We start from the raw sequence: 19829 nt of genomic DNA on the forward strand, positions 1-19829 counted from the left end.
AGCCCTGGGTCAAGGCAGGCAGAATTCTGAGCTCCATTTTGGTGGGGAGATGAGAGAGGGGAAGGGACTGGTCCACAGTCACAGAGCCAGGCAGTGTGAGAGCTTCCTGCCTGGGGGCCAAGGCTCCTTCCACGCTGCAAGGCCTCAAGGCTGCCAGGGAGGGGTCAGGGCTTCACCTGGGTGGGTTTTCACCAGGCCATCCCAACCCGAACAAGCCACTTGGGGATTCTTCACCCGGGCCAGCAACCAAGGAAAACCTCCGCCAACTGGAAGTCTCAGTGCAGCTGGTTTTTATTATTAAAGCCAAGATTGGAAAATGGCTGTCCCCCAACTCCCATGACCCTCCCAACCCCCTCCAGATCCATCCCTTTATGTCCTATGAAGGTGAAAACTAGATTTGTCTTGAAAAGACTCAGAAAAGCTCATGCCAAAATGAGAGAATGAGCTGGAACGAAATAGGCTCAGATGGTGGTCTTGGTGTGATTGTGTCGGCTCCACCCACCCAGGATTCCTGGAGAAGACGGCTTGGGGGTGGGGCTGGAGCCCCTGCTCACAGTGCTGTTCCCTAGGGTCCAGGGTGGGCGTCAGGAGCGAAGGCAACGGATGAGGCTGAGCTGGCCCCTGCGCTCTACCCTGCTGAAGCTGGGCCACAGGCTGGTTTTTGTAAAAATGATTAAAAAACCCCAGCCATGAGCACCACCCTCCCCTGAGCAGGGCCAGAGGAGGCGCCAGCTCTGGGCTTTGAGGTCTGAGGCATGTGGCCTCCTGGCCTGGCATCACCTCCCTGGAGGCAGGCAGCACCCTGAGGGACGCCAGGTGGGCTCCTGGGCCCTGAGTGTGGCCCTTGTCAGCCTCTGGGGCACCAGGAGAGCTTCGAGATGGCTGTCTGCCCTCCTCCCACCCAGCCCGCCCGGAGGCTCTAGGCTTCAGGGACCCTGTGCAACTTTTGCTCTTTGGATTCCAAAGATCTGAACTTCTCCTCCAGCATGGGCGCAGCAGGCTGGAAGTGGATGACAGGCTTGATCTGAAAGACAGTGAAGCCCTCCTGATTCTTCTGGTTAAACAGACTTACCCTGTGTTCCAGCTCGGGGCTGGTTTGGGCAGAACACGCTGGGCTGGGCTGGGAGAGGGGAGCTGGGTCCAAGGCCTTCTGGGACGGGCAGGGGTCCTCCGACAGGGAGGATAGCAGGTCCTGGACTGTGGCCTCTGCCATTTGCTGCTGGGGTAGTGGCCGCAGTGGCAGGGGAGAGGGGCTGGGCTTGGAAGACGGCTCCTCGCGGGCAGTGCTGCAGTCCGTGGAAGAGCCCAGTGTCTGGCTGCTGTCACTCTGGGCCCGGGTGACAGAGCTACGAGTAGAGTGGGAGAAGCTCTTGGAGGTGGCACTGGCGCAGGTGCCATTGCTGCCAAGCTTCAGGGGCACATCGACCGAGAAGAGGTCAGAGGAGATGTTGGGCTGGTGAATGTCTATGGCAGCTGTGGTGACCATGCACACGGCTGGCTCTGGGACACCACTGTCTGCAAGAAAGGAGAGGATGCCAGTCACACTTCCCCTCTGCCACACCTCTGTGGACCCTCCATGAGGGCAATCTGAGTTGAACGAGATCTAGGAGCAGGGCTGGACGCTGGGCAGTGTGGATGGGCTTGGTTGGGGGAGGCCTTGCTAAATGGCTCAGTTCTCCAATATTCACCGCCCTGCCCTGAGGGAGGATGATGCCTCCCTGTCTTGCTGAACTCAAGTGCGGACACGTGACATGCCCTGGCCAATCATCTGTGCGAACTGACCCATGGCATTTCCTGGGGGAAGCTCCATCAACCAGACGTATTTTGCCCTGGCAGTCAACAGTGCTCTAGAATACATGGTAGCTGTTCTGCCTGCTGGGTGCTAGAGTCAAGATGACAACCTGGGAGCAGAGCCCCAAGCCAATCTGCCATGGGCCTTTGCTGATTTACGTAAACCACCGAGATGTGGGGCTATTTGCCAGGCAGCATAACCTAGCCCATCCCGACTAACTCAGAAAAGCTGGTGCCAGGACAAGGAGTTTGGGCTTCATGGTCAGAGGGAATCATTCAAAATTTTCAATGGGGCTGGTGTACAGGTGACATGACCAGAGCCGTGCCTTCAGAAGACTGATTAATCTCTGTAGGACGCACTGCAGGGGGAGGACAGAGGACACTTCCGAAGGTCTTGACTCTAAGTGAGAGGTACCAAGGGGCCCAGTTACAGTGGGTGTAGTATGGACAAGGTTTCTCCCCAAAGTTGTGGGGAGAGTGGATTGGGGGAGAGGTCCGGGCTAGAGATGGTGGCCTTTGAAATCAGCAGATTGGACAAGGCTTTGAAAGAGGAGAGAGAAGAGGGAAGAGGCCTTTAGGGGGCTAAATTGTGAAAAGAAAAAATTCAAACGCATTCTACATGTCACACAACACAACACTCTAGCCTTACAATGGAGTAGTCAAGGATTTAAGGGCTATGAAATCCAAACTACAGGGGCTGGCCCCGTGGCTTAGCGGTTAAGTGCGCGCGCTCCACTCCTGGGGGCCCAGGTTCGGATCCCGGGCGCGCACAGACGCACAGCTTCTCTGGCCACGTTGAGGCCGCGTCCCACATACAGCAACTAGAAGGTTGTACAGCTGTGACATACAACTATCTACTGGGGCTTTGGGGGGAAAAATAAATAAATAAAATCTTTAAAAAAAAAAAAAATCCAAACTACAAGATACAAGACCTTGGCTAAGGAGAAACGAGACACTGAAGGACTGGTATTATTTTAAAACTCAACCTTTCCCATAAGTGAAAACCACTAGGTTCCCCGAGACTTTTTCAAGTGCAAGAATGAAACATAAATGAAGGACAAGCCCAACACCTGTTGCCTCTCAAGGCCAATTATGCTGTTATCTCAGCCCCACCCTGCTCATCCCTGAAGGTTCTCAGGTTGGGAGGCGCTGAGGGAACTTAGGTTTCTAGATGCCAGCCCCCTTTGTATTTCGGGCCCACACGCAGCCCTCACTGGCAGTCACAGAGCGCTCCACCCCGCATCCACAGCTCCTGCACTGGAGCTTCCCGGGAGCCAAAGCTACAGGTATCTGAACCTTGAACTCTGCCTGCACCCCCCAGAGGGCACGCCAGGCTGAGCTGTCCCTGCTCTCAACGTCAGGGTGTGCCAGGATCACATCTGGCATGGGGCCACACAGAGGTTCTGGTACATGCAGAACAGCCCCGACACGGACTCACCACTGCTGGGCCCATTGTAGTACTGGCTGATGTAGCTGTTCATGTCGTCTTTCACCGTGGCTTCTGCGGAGGAGGGGACAGAGAAGGGAGCGTGACACCTTGCCAGCAAGTCCAAGAGGCAGGGGCAGTGGCCAGTTGGTGCTCCTCCTCCCGTCCTCCCGTCCCCACTCCCATCACCAGGAGAGGAGGCACCTGCCTCCCAGAAGCTCTCTGCCACTTGCTAATCCTCCATGGAGACCACATGTCTCATTTGCCCCAGGGCTGCCCTGGACTGGATGTCAGGGACCCAGGTTCTGATGAAGCATCTAGCTTGATGTGTGATGTGGACAGGACCCTTTCCTTCTCTGTCCTCAGTTTTCCCCCCGGCTCTGAGATGAGGGGTATGGAAATGGTTCTTGAAGGCTTTCCGATGGCCCGAGTCTGTGAATCCACCTGAGGTTCTCAGGGTCACTAGAAATGCTGTCCTCAGTGCAAAAGCCTCAAAGCCCCATTTGCAGCCACAGAAAGCAGCTGCAGAGGCCGACCGTTGGCTCAGCCCATCTGAGGACCCCGTCTTCCATGCAGTATGGGGGACCGGGCATCCCCACCCCCTACACAATCCTAGCACATGGTAGGTGCTCAGTAAATAGCTAGTGAATGAATAATGAATGAGGAGGTGTAAAGCTGTCCAGGTCAAGGGAGATGACATGGGAACAGGGTCTCAAAAAAAAACTGGTTCGTCATCCTGATGGGAGTGTGGAAGGAATGGGAGAGAGCAGAGGTGAGAAATTCAGAGTGGCCTGAGAATGGGAGGAAAAGCAGATGATGGGAGACCCTAAAAGCCATCCTAAGGAGCTTGGCCTTGTCCCAAGGACAATGAGGAACCACAGGCAAGTTTGAATATGGTCAGGTGTGAGTCACTCCCAGGGTGGTAGGGAGAGTGGTTCGGAAGATGCCAGACTTTAGGCAGGGAGACCAGAGACTACAATGCTCAAGTGAGGGATGACAGGCCCTGAGAGAGGGTGGCTGGTACCTGATGGGACAGAAGGGAGGGATGAGGGTCAAGTGATAATTAGGAGGGACCTGGCAGGGACTGGAGAGTGGCAGGATGGAGACCCTCAGTTCAGTTTGGCAACTTGTCAGCCTAGCTCAGGGGTTGCTTCTTCAGCAACTGTCACCTCCCCAGGTCCTGGGGTCCTGGAAGGGTATCAGAATCAGACCTACTTTCAAACCCGAACTCCACCATAGGTTAGCTAAATGGCCCTCTCTGAGCCTCTGTTCCCTTGAGTGTCAAATGGGTATAATGATACCTACTCTCCAGAGCTGATAAGGAGATTTAAATGAGCCAGGGAGGGGCCGGCCCCCTGGCTTAGCGGTTAAGTGCTCGCGCTCCGCTACTGGCGGCCCGGGTTCGGATCCCGGGCACGCACCGACGCACCGCTTCTCCGGCCATGCTGAGGCCGAGTCCCACATACAGCAACTAGAAGGATGTGCAACTACGACATACAACTATCTACTGGGGCTTTTGGGGGGAAAAAAAAAGGAGGAGGATTGGCAATAGATGTTAGCTCAGAGCCGGTCTTCCTCAACAAAAAAAAGAGGAGGATTAGCACGGATGTTAGCTCAGGGCTGATCTCCCTCACCAAAATAAATAAATAAATAAATGAGCCAGGGAATGTCAGATTCCTGGAGTGGGGTCAGGCATAGGAAGGCCTTCAACACACGAGCGTCTGGGCCTTCCTCTCCTGTGGAAGTCTGAGGGAGCCCACACCCCTGGGGGCTGCTCCAAGAAGCCATGGTCTACAGGTGACTGGACCCCATGTTTTCTGTGGCTGCCTTCCCCGGCACACCTGAGATGGCTAATGGCTGCGGAAGCCAATCTGCCTTGACACTGGGAGGTGGTGGGGCAGCACACATGGAGTACCTGGCTCTGAAAAGCTTTTTTGGCCTTTTTTGATCTTTAATTGCCTGCAGGTCAGAGGTGTGTTTTGCATTAATGCCTGAGCTGAGGGAGGGTCCCCAGGCTGGCTCCAGGCCCTGCTCCAGGATCAGCTGGCAACACTCTCTCAGAATCAGACAGCAACGTGGTTCTCCATGGCCCTTCATAATTTATGTTGTAAATGCTGTCTAGCCCTGCAGGCCACCCTAGGAAGTGGGAGGTGGCTGGTGTGGCCGCTCCTAGCAGGCAGTGCGAGGCAGAGGGCCACTGGGACCACTGGACCAGACAGGAGGTTCTGGTCACTTATCTTGGTTTTATCCTGAGACCACGACTGCAGGCACTTGTGACATGGCTGCAGAGGGCCATGTGACATGGGCAGGACTACGAACTCAGGTATCCACAGACCTATGAACCTTTATCCCAAGGGAGCTACTCGCAGGAAGTGGCCTGGGGTGAACGAGAAAAACCCAGATCCTGGGTTCTTGTCCTGGTGCTGCCACTGGCCTGCCATGGGAGCTTGAGCAGGTCATCTCCTCTCTGGGCCTCAGTTTCTTCATCTGTACCAAGAGGCGGCTGGCGAGGCTCTTAGAGATTGTGGCATGGCTGGGCTAGCCAGCTCCCAACACCTCTGCCAGCTCTGCAGTTCCAAGAGCCGAGAGTCAGGGCAGAGTGAGAAGGGACTGGAGGCATCTGGGCTATCCCCTAACTCCCAGTGCAGGAATCACTTCAACACCTGCCTGATGGGGTCTCCCCACCACGGCCTGCACACCCCAGGGAAGAGAGCTCCAAACTCTTTGTCAAGCAGCTCTGATAATCAGCTGTGGGCAACTTCTCATTCATTTGTGCTCAGTAGGATCGCAGTATGCCCGACCCTCTGCTGGGTACTGAGGCCAGAAGTCCCTGCCTCCAAGGAGCACAGCCAGGGCCTCCCCGGGACATCCATTTCTTGGTCAAGCAGCCAATCTCCATTTAATCAAGAAGTGCCTACTATGTGCAAGCCTTGCAGATACTGGTCCTGCCTTCCACAGGTACCAAGGCTAAGCGTATTCCTACTCACAGTATATGACAGACCTTCCAACACTTAAAAAGCCCTCACATCCCTGCTGAGAAGTCTCTTCTCCCAAGAAATGACTGTCCATTTTCCACCTCTCCCCAGTTTTCCAGCCTTTCCACTCTGAAGGCTTTACTATGGGCTCCAGATGTGACCAAAATGTGGGGGGAGGTGGAGGGAGGGAGCTGGCGTTTACTATGTCCTTCAAAACTCCAGACCGCAGGCTCGGCATTTCACACACTGATCTCCTTTGATCCTCACCACTGCCCTGCAAGGCTGGGATTATTTCATAGACCGGTCCTTCCCAAGATCCAGCATGATCATTCCCTTAATGCAGCCTAACATCCTCCAAGTGGGTTTAGCAACCGCCCTGCTCTGCTGACTCATGAGCTTGTGGCCAACGCAGACGCCCAGGTCTTCTCTGCAGGAGCTGGGGCCAGACCAGGCCTTCACCACGCTGTAGTGTGTAACCCCCAAGGAGGACTTCACATTTATCATCCAGGCAAATGTCAGCTTGTTGGTTTCAGCCCAGAGGTGCAGCCTGCTGAAAGCAATCTGAATCTTGGTTCAGTTTACTAAGGTATTAGATCTCTCTCCTATCTCCGTGTTGACTATTTATTTGAGGATGCTCACATCTTCATACAAGCTGTTGATAAAAATAACCTAGGCCAGGTGACCTTTAGACCAGACATCTCCCCTGAGCTACTGACTGGTCTGGCCAACTGGACAACTTCTCCTGGATGAACTCCAGCTACCTCTCACTCAACATGTCCAAAAGAGAACTTGGTTTCTCCTTCCATCTTGGTGAATGGTTCCCTTGCCCATCTAGGCTGGGACTCTAGTCACTTCTCGGTGCTTCCTCCCTTTCCTTACCAACAACCCAACTTCTACCAAGTCTGTGACCAGCTGAGGGACCCCCGGTGCCCTCTGTTTTGGCCCTGTAGTCCAGCCTTAGGTCAGACCTCATGCTTTCCCCTTTGGACTCTCGTTGTGCCTGTGGGTTTAATGAATGGGACTGCTTGCTCCATGGATATACCTGACACAGAACCTAGGTCCCCAGGTGGCCACTGGTGGTCTGTCCAGTCTGCATTTGCTCCTTCTGCTCCAAACCTGTCCCCACACAGGGGCCTCAGAGCGAGCTTGAAGATGTAAGTCTGAAAGTGAGGCCTTCCCAGACTTCTCTAGCAGTGCTGACACTGGTGCTTGCCTGCTCTCTGCTTCAGGCAGGCCTTCTTCTCCAGAACAGAGCACATGGGCTGGGGTTCTGTCCCCACCCGCACAGGGGCCTGAGAGCCTTTGAGGGCACATTTTACTCAGAGTCTCCCCAGCACTTAGCATGGGGCTTGGCGTATGCCAGCCGCCAATAAACAGAGTGACTGGACAGATGACTACCTCTGCGTCAGAGCCCGCAGGACCTCCCAGGACCATTTCCCTCACCCTCCGGGATGCTGTTTGCACCGTTCAGCATGCAGCCTTGCTCCCCATCCCTGGTACTTCTTGTCCAGAGACTAGTGACTGTTGGGTGTCTGGGAGCTTGCGGGGAGGGAGGGGAGGCAGGCACAGATGCTTCTGGCCAGGAACAGGCCACCAGTCAGCCTCCACACAGGGCTGCCCACCTTCCTCCTGAGAATAGCTCTCTGCCCCAGGGTTTGTTTTGATTTGGCACCAAGTTAGGGCCAGGTAGGAACCAGCCCACAGAAGGACTGAGCTGGCTGACCCTGGAGGGTCAAGAAAGAAGGGTGAGTACAAACAAAACAACCCCAGGTGCCAACCCCAGCTCTGCAGGCACTCGCTGTGTGGTCTTAGGCAAATCCCTAGACACTCTGAGCCCCAGCTTCCTCACCTGTAACACAGGGACAAGAAATACCTACATGCTCATCAGCTGTCAGATTCACGGAGATAATGAATGTCAAGTCTGGCCTGGGGCTACCCCTCACCTCCTTGAACTCCTGGCCCGTGGTGCTCCCTGCCTGGCCCAAAGTCTTGAGTTATTTCTATGGCAGCTGCTGCAGCTGCTCTAAGCTGCCCAATGACTTTCCTCCAGGGCTGTGAGGACTCTGCAAACCCATCCTGACTAATCCTCTTAAAGCCAGCTGAGTGCTGCGATGGCAACGCTCATTATGTTGGTTTTGCCACTTGGGTAGAGCCCCAACCTGCCTAGTGAGGCAGAGGTGGAGAGAAAGGGCAGTCAGTTGGGCCTGCTGGAGGTGGCGGGACGGGCCAGGCAATGGGACAGAGGGTGCCAGGACCGCATGTCCACGCGTCCTGTGCAGACACAGGCCCCAAAGCCCAGAGGGAGAGTTCTGGTTTGGGGCTCCTGCTCCCGAACTCCAATTAGCTGCTCCATGGCTTGGCAACCCTCACTGAGGAAGGACATTAACATTCACTGAGAGTCTGCAGTGTACCAGGCATGAGAGCTGTGCATATGACCGAATGCCCAATCCTTCTCAGTGAAGATGTGCTTCTGCTAGTATTGTCATTTTGGAAAAACTGGGGCTCAGAGACAGGACCAGCTGCATAATTGTGGAGCCCCCTGTTCAAAAAGCATTAAGGCCCAGAAATAGACCCATGCATATATAGTCAATTAATTTACAACAAAGGAACCACGAATATACAATGGGGAAAGGACAGTCTCTTCAATAAATGGTGTTAGGAAAACCAGACAGCCACATGAAAAAAGAATGAAACAGGGCCACTATCTTACACCATACATAAAAATTAACTCAAAATGGATTCAAGACTTGAATGTAAGACCCAAAACCATAAAAATCCTAGAAGAAAACATAGGTGGTAAGCTCATTGACATCGGTCTTGGCAACGATTTTTTGGATTTGACACCAAAAGCAAAGGCAACAAAAGCAAAAACAAACAAGTGGGACTACATTAAACTAAAAAGCTTCTGCACAGAAAAGAAAACCATCAACAAAATGAAAAGGCAACCTACTGAATGGGAGAAGATATTTGCAAATCATATATCTGATAAGGGACTAATATCCAAAATATATAAAGAACTCATACAACTCAACAGCAAGAAAAAAAAATCCAATTAATAAATGGGCAGAGGATCTGAATAGACATTTTCCCAAAGAAGACACACAGATGGCCAACAGTACATGAAAAGATGTTCAACATCACTAATCATCAGGGAAATACAAATCAAAGCCACAATGAGATATCACCTCACACTTGTTAGAATGGCTATTATCAAAAACACAAGAAATAACAAGTGTTGGAGAGGATGCAGAGAAAAGGGAACCCTTGTGCTCTGTTGGTGGGAATGTAAATTGGTGTAGCCACTAGGGAAAACGTTATGGAAGTTCCTCAAAAAATTCAAAAAAGAACTACCATATGATCTAGCAACTCCACTCTGGGTATTTACCCAAAGAAAACAAAAACACTAATTTGATAAGATATATGCACCCCGATGTTCACTCCAGCATTATTTACAATAGCCAAGAGAAAGACAAATACCATATGATCTCACTTATATGCGGAATCTAAAACAAAAACAAAAACACCCCAAGCTCAGAGATACAGAGAACAGATGGGTAGTTGCCAGAGCTGGGGGTGGAGGGTGGGCAAAATGGGTGAAGTGGGTCAAAAGGTACAAATTTCCAGTAATAAAATAAATAAGTCGTGGGGATATGATGTACAGCATGGTGACTATAGTTAATGATACTGTATTGCGTATTTGAAAGTAGCTAAGAGAGTAGATCTTAAAAGTTCTCATCACAAGAAAAAAAAGTTTTGTAACTATGTATGGTGACGAATGTTAACTAGACTTACTGTGGTGATCATTTCGCAATATAAACAAATATCGAATCATAACACTGTACACCTGAAACTAATATAATGTTATATGTCAATTATACCTCAATTTTAAAAAAAGCATTAAGAATTTCAAGACAGTGATAGCAGAGCATTGAACAAAGTATGAGGCCCTGTGTGACCGACCCCACGGGTCAACCCTATGTGAAGCCAGCCCTGCTCAGAGAGGTTAAGTAACTTGTTCAAGGCCAAGTTGAGATTCAAACCCAGCCCTGAGTCTTAAACCCATGTCGTTGCCTCACTACCACCTACACCCTCTGCCCTGTGGGCTGCCTCCCTACTTTGTGTGAGGCCCTCCCAGGTCTAGTCCTACAGCTCTGGGGCTCCCCCAGGCCCCAGTGCCCCCCATCAGGCACACACATTAGGAGGCCAGTGCTGGCAGAAATCTCGACTTGCTTCCATTAGCACACGCCTCTCCTCTCCCAAGGGTAAACACTGGTGCCAGCTCTGCTTGGTAGAGGGAAGGCCCAGCCCAGCTGGCCTGGTGCACCTCTGTGGTGGTTTCTCTGAGCTCTGGTGCAGCGTGGGGGACGCCGAGGTTCACTGTGATATATGGTGAAAACCATGGCACTCCCACCAGGGGCTGTAATTCATAAGTTATGGGCGAGCTTCAAGACTAATAAATTTGGGAGGGAAGTATTAATGACTACACAGGGGCACTGTGAACTTGGCAGGCCCCAAAGCCTGGAACTTTGCAGCCTGGGTTTTAAAAATGATTTGTGCTGGAGCAAGTCTAAACAGAAGCTGGCCGGCGTTAGTCTGACTGTGACCCGCTGGCAACTGTTGAGACTGCCGAGCCGCTTCCTCCTGCTGGGCTGGGGCTGGCACTCCCGCCCTCCTGGGCTGCCCTCCCCCAGAGAGCAAGGCCCCCTCCCGAGGCTCCTGTGACTTACTGCTCCTGTCTGCAGGTTAATCCCCGGATTGTCTGTGTACTATTGTGACACAGTGGGCCTCAGAGCCCTCGCTGGCCTGAAGGTCATTGTTACCAACAAACACTGCCCTTTCTCCATCTCCAGAGTGGCCCAGAGCGCCCCTAGCTTGTCCGGCCGTAATTTCTAATGTCATGGAAATCCCTCCCTGGACATAGCTCCTGGGCAAAGAGAGATCAGCAGGGGGATGCCCTGTCTCCCTAGCCCATTCAAGGCTGTGAATCACGCATGTCACTTGCTAGCCCCAGTGCTTCTGCCCTCTGCCTCAGAAGTGCTGGCTTTGCTGTTGACGGCTCTGGGGGTTGGCTGTGAGGTGGTGGATGGGGAATGCACTATGAATGGCTGTGTAAGCTGGGGCAGGCGCAGGGCAGGTGTGCATCTAGAGAGCTGGGAGGTACCAAGCGGATGACACAGAGGAGATAAGGGAGAGCAAGGGTGTGGTTCCAGGGCTAGATGGGAGGGGCGTTTGCAACTGCTCCCACGGTGCTTGTTTGGCATCTCTATGGGAGGCCTGAGTGCCTTGTTCAGACCTCCCCCCCCACACCCCAGTTTCCAGGAGGGTCAGCACAGACCCCATGACACCCTGGTTGGTGAAACACAGCCGATCAGATTTATCCTGAGTGGGTTTCAAGTCTGACTCAGTTTTCTCCGTTCTTATCCTACCTCCCTCCCCTTCCTCCTGGAAGCCACCCACTATGGAGACTGCAGAGAGAGGAGGAGCAGCATGGAGAGGGAGGCGCTCAAAGCTTCATAGCACTCCTGTGGGATTATTTTCAAGGCTTGGCTTGTTTGCAGACTCTCCAAGCCCAGATCTCGACTCCCTGTGGGCCCAAATGTGGCATCAGGTGTCCAGGGTCTAGAGGTCATCGGCTGAGGGACAATAATGGTCATGCTGTTATCTCAAGAGCTAAGGATCCTGATGAGACAGAGAGGTGCTGCAGAACACATGGCTGTACCAGAAGTGCTCGTCTGAGCTCAGATGTTTAAAGGTGGGTACACCTGAAGAGAGAACAGCACAGAGCTCGCCACTGCCGTGGGCAGAGCAAGGAGGCTGTCCAGCAGGGACAGCAAGGAAGCAGCTCCTCTGGTCCTCTGGAGCTCCCTCTGCTCCATCTAGGGGCAGATCCTGGAATGGGCTGGGAGACTGTAAACCCACTCCTCCCATCCTTGGGAAGCAAGACAAAGTAGGCAAAAGTTGCTGCTGACTTCCAGAAGAGCTTTCAAAAAGAATTATATTCTTATATTCCAGATTCCACAAGCTCCAGCCTGAGGAGCTGAAAGCCAAGAGTGGGGTTTCTGGAGTGGACTGTTGCCAGAGGGCCTCTGAGCTCCGAGAGAAGACGCAGGGTTGCAGGGACTCACATGGGAACAAGTGATGCCTCGAGCCTTCTTTTGTTCTTTGATCAGTTATGGGCTTGCAGATTACATTCCATGGAACAAACTCTATGGTGAGCCTGCTGAGGGCCAGGCCTGGGCGGGCCCTGGAAATAAACAAGTCAGGGGGACACACACATAAATGCTCATGGCAACCGGGCACGAGCGGGCCTGGCGGGAGTTCATGTAAGGTCTAGAGGGAAGGGTGTGGTGACTGGGAGCTCACTCGGAGATGAGCTTTAAGCATGAAGAGAAGTTTGGCAGGCAGGCCTGGCCTGCCAGGGAACAGCATGTGGAAAGGCTCAGAGACATACAGCTGCACAGAACACTTACAGAACGAAATGACGGTGTTTTTCATTTGACTAAAGTGAAAGTGAAGACAGAGGAGAAGGAGACGAGGCTGGGGAGGCAGCCAGAGACAAGATCCTCAAGGGTCTTATATGCCACTTGCCATGGGTTGAATCACTGTATCCCCCCAAAACTCACATGCTGAAGTCCTAACCCCCAGTACCTCAGACTGCGACCTTATTTGGAAATGAGGTTGTTGCAGATATAATTAGTTAAGATGAGGTCATGCTGGAGTAGGGTGGGCCCCTAACCCAATATGACTGGGGTCCTTATAAAGAGGAAGATTTGGACACAGACACACATACAGGGAAAACACCATGTGAAGAGGAAGGCAGAGATCATGATGCTGCTTCTACAAGCCAAGGAACACCAAGGATTACCAGCAAACCACCAGAAGCTAGGGGAAGGCCTGGAGCACATTCTCTCTCACAGCCCTCAGAGGAAACCAACCATGCCAAGACCCTGATCTCAGACTTCCAGCCTTCAGAACAGTGAGACAGTAAACTTCTGGTGTGGAAGCCACTGGCTTTGCAGCACTTTGTTTCGGCAGCCTTAGCACATACCAGCCAAGGAGTTAAGTTGGGCAGTGACATGAAAGATTTTGGAAAGATCACTCTGTGTGTGTATGTGTGTGCGTGCGCGCGTGCGTGCAGTGGGGACACAGGACTGCAGAGGGCACCTGTGGGGGCAACGCTGAGGTCAGGGAGCCGGGCAAGGTCCAGAGATGAAGAAGGGGAATGTTTCAAGACACACACAGGCAGGCAAACCAGCAGGAACTGGTGATGGGTCGTGAGTCCGTCTACAAAGCCTGAGAAACCCAGAGTAGAGGCAGGAATCAAACAAGCTACAGCTGAACCCAGATGAATGTAAAATTCTGCAGGAGGGCTTGGTACAAAAGCCAAGGATGGGCTTTGGGGACACAGGACTCGGCAGAGCCATGTGGGGAACACGTGGGTCTGGGTCAGCTGTGAGCTCACGCCAGGCAGCCACCACAGGGCTCGGGAGCCTTCCAGCCACATCACGGGGGTCTCGGGTCCAGAACAAACAAACAGGGCGGCCCTTCAGCACTCCACCCTGGTCTTGCAGCTCCCCAAGAACTGCCTTTAGCTCTGGATGTCACTCTGAGAGGGAACAAAACAACGGAATGCTCAGGGAGGGTCAGTACAGCAAGAACTCGGAGAGCTTGTCCCCTGAGGATTGGCTGTGGGAATGCAGGTGATCGTCTCTGGGGGAGAAAACACTCAGAGGCCAGTCTCTAAAAGGATGCCTCAGCTGGGAGGACCCCTACCAGACCTATGCATAAAAATTGTGGCCAAGTGGGAGGGCCAGGTGCCAGGGGGTAGACCTCAGCTCAGTCTGGGAAGAATTTTCTAATAGGCAGAGCCATCTGAAGTTGGGTTGTCATGGGCTTCCCTGTGAGGTTTGGAGCGCCTGTTCTTAGAGGAAGGTAAGCTAAGGCCTCTTGGCAGGGGTTACAGATGGGATTCACACATCAGCTGAAGGGTTGGACTCAGAAGTCCCTCCTAGCCCCCAAATTCTATAGTTCTAAGATCTGAAGGTCTCTCAAAAGATCATAAGAGCAACCACCCCACTCCCTAAAACCTGCTCACAGTGCCTCACAGCCTGCAGGGCTGTCTCACCTCTATCAGCTCCTCATACCTCCTGTGAGGCAGACGGAGCTGGAGTTAAGAGCCCACTTTACAGAAGGGAACACTGAAGCCTCGAGTCATCGAGCTGGGGAGTGGCAGAGTCTGGAGCTCTGGCCTCCCCACCTGCCCAGCCCTGCCTCGCTGTCCTTGCTGCCCTGGCAAGGGGAACACGGCACGCCAATGTGCAGGGGGCCCTAGATCAAGCTGGGGTTTAGGGTCCCACAGCCTGGGGGAGCTGCTCCAAGCACAGCACCACCATTTCCTGTGTGTGACCCTGTGAAATTCTCTTGGCCTCTCTGGGTCCGAGCTTCCTTCTCCATATGAGAGAAAGGAAATGTGAGGATGAAATGAGATCACATGTAAACAGCTTCCCTTGGAGGGGTTTGATGAATCTTAGTTCCCTTAGCTTTAGGTAAAAAATGTGAACCTGGAAATGTATTTTGAATTATTAGGGGAAGTCAATATTCCAAAGAATTTCTTAGTAAAGTGAAGAAACCCCTTAACCACCATTTTAGTGATAACATTTCCAGGTGCAAGTTAGGGCAGGGAGGACTCAGACGTGAGCAGGAAAGGTGCCTGGGGAGGAGGACCTGCATCCAAGGCTCCCAGGATCCCTTCTGTGCTCTCCCCCTGCCTGGCTCTCCAGCCCCTGAGCTGAGGCTGATCCCTGGCCTGAGCCCATCAGAACACAGCCTCCCCAAACCCTGAGAAGGCCCAAATCTTACACCAGGGGAGGGTATTTTCATCCCTGATCACAAATAATACATTTGCAGGACTGTTTTGCAGCTCTGGAGGCCACCTGCCCCCACAATGTCCCTGGGAGGAAGGCTCAGCATGGCTCCCACTTGATAGCTAGCAAAACCAAGGCCCAGAAAACTTAAGTATTAGGTGACACAGCCGGCCTTCTATACAGTACTCTGCCTGGGTGATGGCCGGTGCTCCCATCTGCACTAAGATCACCTGCCCATCAATTCGCTACCATCTCCAAGGCTTAGGTTCTGGGCTATTCTAGCCCGAGTCCTGGACTTCTCATCAGGGTCCTAGCAGGCTGGGCAGTCCAGCAGGAAAGTCCCAGGCCTCTGGCTTGAAGCCTAGCTCTGTCCTTTATTAATAATGTGCCTTTGGAGAACTTTCCTGGGTCTTAGGTTCTTCATCCATAAAACAGGAAAGGCATAAGACAGGGGTTGCTGTGAGGACTGCGGAGACAGTGCATGCAAAGCACGCCAGTGGCCCACACGCATGAAACGGGTACAACTCATGAAGGTCATTTCGAAGTCAGGTCAAGGCAGCTTGACTAAACGGTTTCTCCTGGGCTCAGAAAGGTAGTCCTGGGGGCACGGATCTGAGGGTCTCCTTCTCTCCCCCCGCAATCTTGGACAGATGAGAGGGCGCAGCCCTGCAAGGAGACGTGCTCCGCCTCCGGGAAGCTCTGCGCAAAGCCCAGGGGTGGGGGTGCGGGGGAGGTGAGGGGGCTCCGCGCGCTGGGGCTGCGGGAGGCCGCGGGCGGGCTCACCTTCTGAGGGCTGCAGCTCGTCCACTACGCTCTCGGCCGCGGTCTCCTCCGCCCACGTGCCGGCCTCCACCACCTTGTAGCGGCTGCGCGGCTGGCTGAGCACGTGGGGGGCCTGCAGCGCCGCCTCGCGCTCCGCCGCCAGGTCCAGGTCCTGCTGCGCCAGGTGCGCCCGCAGCTGTCGGATCTCAAACTGCAAGAGCGAGAGGGGTGGTAGGCTGCGCGGAGGCCTGGACTGGCCTGACCCGACGACTGGGGCACTTTGCTCATAGAGGGGGGTGGGCGGGAGGAATGGGCTGTGCATCCAAGGGCTGGACGGGGCGTTCCTTACAAGTCTCTCAACACTAATCGCAAGAGCCTCTGATGTTTATGGCGCCTTTTCCAAGTAATAAAATGTGTTCCTGTGTCTCATCTCTGATACTGTGTAGTCTGGCCCCATTTTGAGGACAAGATGGCCATGAGAAGAAATACGACTGTGGTTTGCGGGAAGAACACTGGAGGAGGAGTCAGGAAAACCAGGTTTGAATCCAGTTCTAGCTACTTGCCTAAATGTGAGACCCAAGAGGTGCTTGTCCAAGTGAGAGCCTTATTCAGGTGCTTATACTGTGATGAATGGGACACAGGAAACGCCGGACATCCAGGGCCAGCCTGCCTTGGGAGCCCATCCTGGCATCATGTGCTTGCTGGACTCTCCACTGGTCTGTTTGTCTTCCAGCAACACCCACTTCCCTCTTCTAGGAGGTGTTCTGATGGCGGTGGATGCTCCTGGTCAGACAGGACTGGGCTCTAGTCCCAGCCCTGCCGCTTACTGGCCATGTGGCCTTGGTTTCCTTATCTGTAAAATGGGGCTTTTCATTCCATAGAGCTCTTTGGAGGACTTGGGTGCTTCATAAGGGCTTTGTAAAAAGCTGCACACATTTTGATTTTAGTTTAATTTTTTGTTGGGGAAAGCTTCTTGGGCTTCCAGATGCCTCTTGAGTTTGTGGCTGAGATGGCTATTCACACCCTGGGGCCCCCCTGGGCCATCTAGGCGGAGGCAAGGTTTGGGTCTGACATTGAAGGAACCAGCTGTGGGCTCAGCAGGCAGGAGAGCCTTCACTGCCACCTAGTGTTCCAAGCACACATTGCATCTTTTCTGCACAACCTCCTGTCAAACCCCCAGAGGCCTGAAGCAGGTGTGGGGGAGAGGGTCCCAGGGTGGCTCAGGGCCTGGGCTCCCTACCTAGGAGATTACCTACTTGCACATGAAGCCCAGTCTCTGGCCCTGACCCCTTCCTGCAATGTCAGACTCACACCTCCAACTGCCTCCCTGACAGCAACATGGAATTAGGTCACAGGAGTCACAAACTCAACCTGGTCAAAACAGGACTCTTCTCTGTATCCCCAAACCTGCTGCTCAGGTGTTTTCATCTCATTGTCGCTGGAGCCAGGAATGGAATTACGTTCCTGCTTCCGTGCTTTCCCTCACGCCACCATCCAATCTGCCCCCAAGTCCAGCTCCACCTCCAAGTGCCACCCTCAGCCTGCCCACCTCCCTCCAGCTCCACTGCCCCCCTCACCTGCAGCTTCTACAGCCCTCTACCGTCCATTCTCCAGTGGAGTCAGAGGGATCCTCTCAAACCTAGATCAGATCATGTCACTCCCTCGTCCATAAACCTCACTTGGGAGAAAACCCAAACTCCTTCCCCTTGGCTTACAAAGCAGGTGCATGATCTGGCGCTGCCTACCTGGCCCACTTCATCACATCCTTTCTTCCTTTACCTCCCCCTGCGACACGGGCCTTCTCATAGTTCTTTAAATACACTAAGTGTGTGTTAGTCTCAGGGCCACTTCCCCAGCTGTGCCCTCTGCTCCCAGATCGCATGGCCGGCTCCCCCTCAGTGGGCTTTCCCTGACCTGCCACCTAAGGCAGCCACCCAGGCAGTCCATCACACCAGCCTTTTTGAATTCTTTCCATTGCACTTAGCACCTTCTGATATTTCTGTTTCTTTATTTTAATGTTTTATTTTTTTTCTTTTGATGAAAGTAAAACATACAATTAAAGCATTCACTAACACTGGGGTGGCCGGACAGGAAACTGGCATCAGGGCAACTTCCCAATGTCAGCGTCCACAGGTTTTATCTCGGGGATCACTCAGTTTTTCAGAGTTCGTCAGCCTTCTACCTGAGGACACACCTCTGGCTGCCTCTGTGCTGGCAGCAGGGCAGGGGAATGGGGCAGAGGGTCCCGCCATTAGATGGAAGCACTTTCACTTAATCCTCGTTTTCAGCCCTGCACCTTTCCCCAAGCCCCTGCCTAACCCATGCTCACCTGCAGAGCCCTCTAGTTCAATTTCTCCAGAGGACGAACCTCTTGACTCTTGTAGGGTGGGGGAGCATGGTCTCCTGGCTGTGTAGGATTTGGGAGGGGGCCCACAAGGTTCAAATATTATGTGTACAGACTTTTTCATTTTTTGTGGGTTTTTTTTTTGTGAGGAAGATTAGCCCTGAGCTAACATCCATTGCCAATCCTCCTCTTTTTGCTGAGGAAGATTGGCCCTGGGCTAATATCCGTGCCCATCTTTCCTCTACTTTATATGGGACGCCGCCACAGCATGGCTTGACAAGTGGTGTGTCAGTCCGTGCCCGGGATCGGAACCTGTGAACCCCGGGTCACCAAAGCAGAGTGTGCGAACTTAACCACTACGCCACCGGCCGGCCCCATGTGTAGAGACTTTTACTCCTCCCCTGGGGTCAGCTTCACACTCACCCACTTTCTCCCAAACTCTCAGTGGTTCTAAGGGGAGAATAAACCCATTTCCCTCACCGTCCTCTGTGGGCACTTAAGTTATAAATTCCCCACTCTGCTAGATCAGTTACCACTTTCTCATCCAATCTCCATTTTCCCCAAATCCACTGAAATCTTTATCTTCTTTGTTCTGATGGACAGGACTTAAAGAGAGTTTCCTAATTCTTATGTGTTTATGATTTTTTTCTTTACTATCATTTTAGTGGAGTTTGGGGAAGATCAGATCAAACACGTGTGGTCACTCCCCATTTTCTTTAAGATCTGCCTATTGGTTTTCCTCTCCCTTACCCGCAGTGATGTGCTGGTAAAAAAATAAAGAGGCCTGATTTGTAGTGTGTGCTAATCTCTGTGGTGTAAATACTCCCACCATGGCCGATTTCAAATTACCAACACCATGTCATGCAGAATTGGGAAGAAATATGCACAGCTGGCTCTCGCAAGCCGGCGAGAGCTCCAGCACACCACTGCTACCCTTCACCACCCAACAGAATATGATCTCTGTAAGAGCAGAGATCTTGACTGTTTTGTTGCCTGGTACACAGGAGGCACTCAATAAATATTGTTGAATGAATGAATAAATGAATGAATGAAACTAGTCAGCTTTGCTCAATTCTGTGGTTTCAAACTGAACCCTAACTCCAGCCACAAACTGAGCCCCAGCCCTAGCCCAACGCTGAGACAAAGCCTGAGCCCCAATGCTGAGCCCCGACCCTGGTCACACACATAGTCCTGACCCTGCTCACACACTGAGCCCCGTCCCTGCTCACACACAGAGTCCTGACCCTGGCTACACACTGAGCCCTGACTCTGGTCTCACACTAGGCTTGGACCTCAACAACTCAGTACTCAAATGGAGTCACTGGTCTCAGAGGGTGAGAAAGCAAGGCTGGCTTATTACATGGTGGCCTTTTGTGCAAGGGGAGAGGGTCTGAGCCACCCCTTTGACAGCACGGTCTCAGAGGTCATGGAGGGCCCATGAGGCAACCCTCCTAAGTTCTGCTGGGGCTGAAAGCCCCTCCTTCCCAGGCTGATCTGAACTTCCCATGGGCACACCGAGCTGACTTTCTCCAAGGTTGCTCATCACGGCCGGCAGGCCCAGCTAATGGCCTCCTAGGCCATTCTGAACAGATGCATTATTGATAACTTGTAATTGATACAGAGCTGCCCGTGAGTGTTCCACTGGAATTCAGGCCAGACAGCCAGAG

General features: G+C 52.9%; 1 protein-coding gene across 2 annotated transcripts in view; it reads right to left on the bottom strand.

The window, feature by feature from the left end:
• Positions 1 to 354: 354 nt before the first annotated feature.
• TMEM266 (transmembrane protein 266) overlaps positions 355 to 19829 on the bottom strand; it is a 117257-nt gene continuing 97782 nt past the window's right edge. For both annotated transcript variants that reach the window (XM_058542156.1, XM_058542155.1), the window contains 3 exons: positions 15840 to 16029; positions 3230 to 3292; positions 355 to 1515 (listed from right to left, as the gene is read on the bottom strand). In XM_058542156.1, the coding sequence (XP_058398139.1) occupies positions 920 to 1515; positions 3230 to 3292; positions 15840 to 16029 (849 nt within the window). In that variant the 3' untranslated portion in view covers positions 355 to 919. The remainder of the gene's footprint in view (positions 1516 to 3229; positions 3293 to 15839; positions 16030 to 19829) is intronic.

Source organism: Diceros bicornis, chromosome 5 (genome assembly GCF_020826845.1).
Source record: "Diceros bicornis minor isolate mBicDic1 chromosome 5, mDicBic1.mat.cur, whole genome shotgun sequence".
In the NCBI taxonomy this organism is placed as follows: Eukaryota; Metazoa; Chordata; class Mammalia; order Perissodactyla; family Rhinocerotidae; genus Diceros; species Diceros bicornis.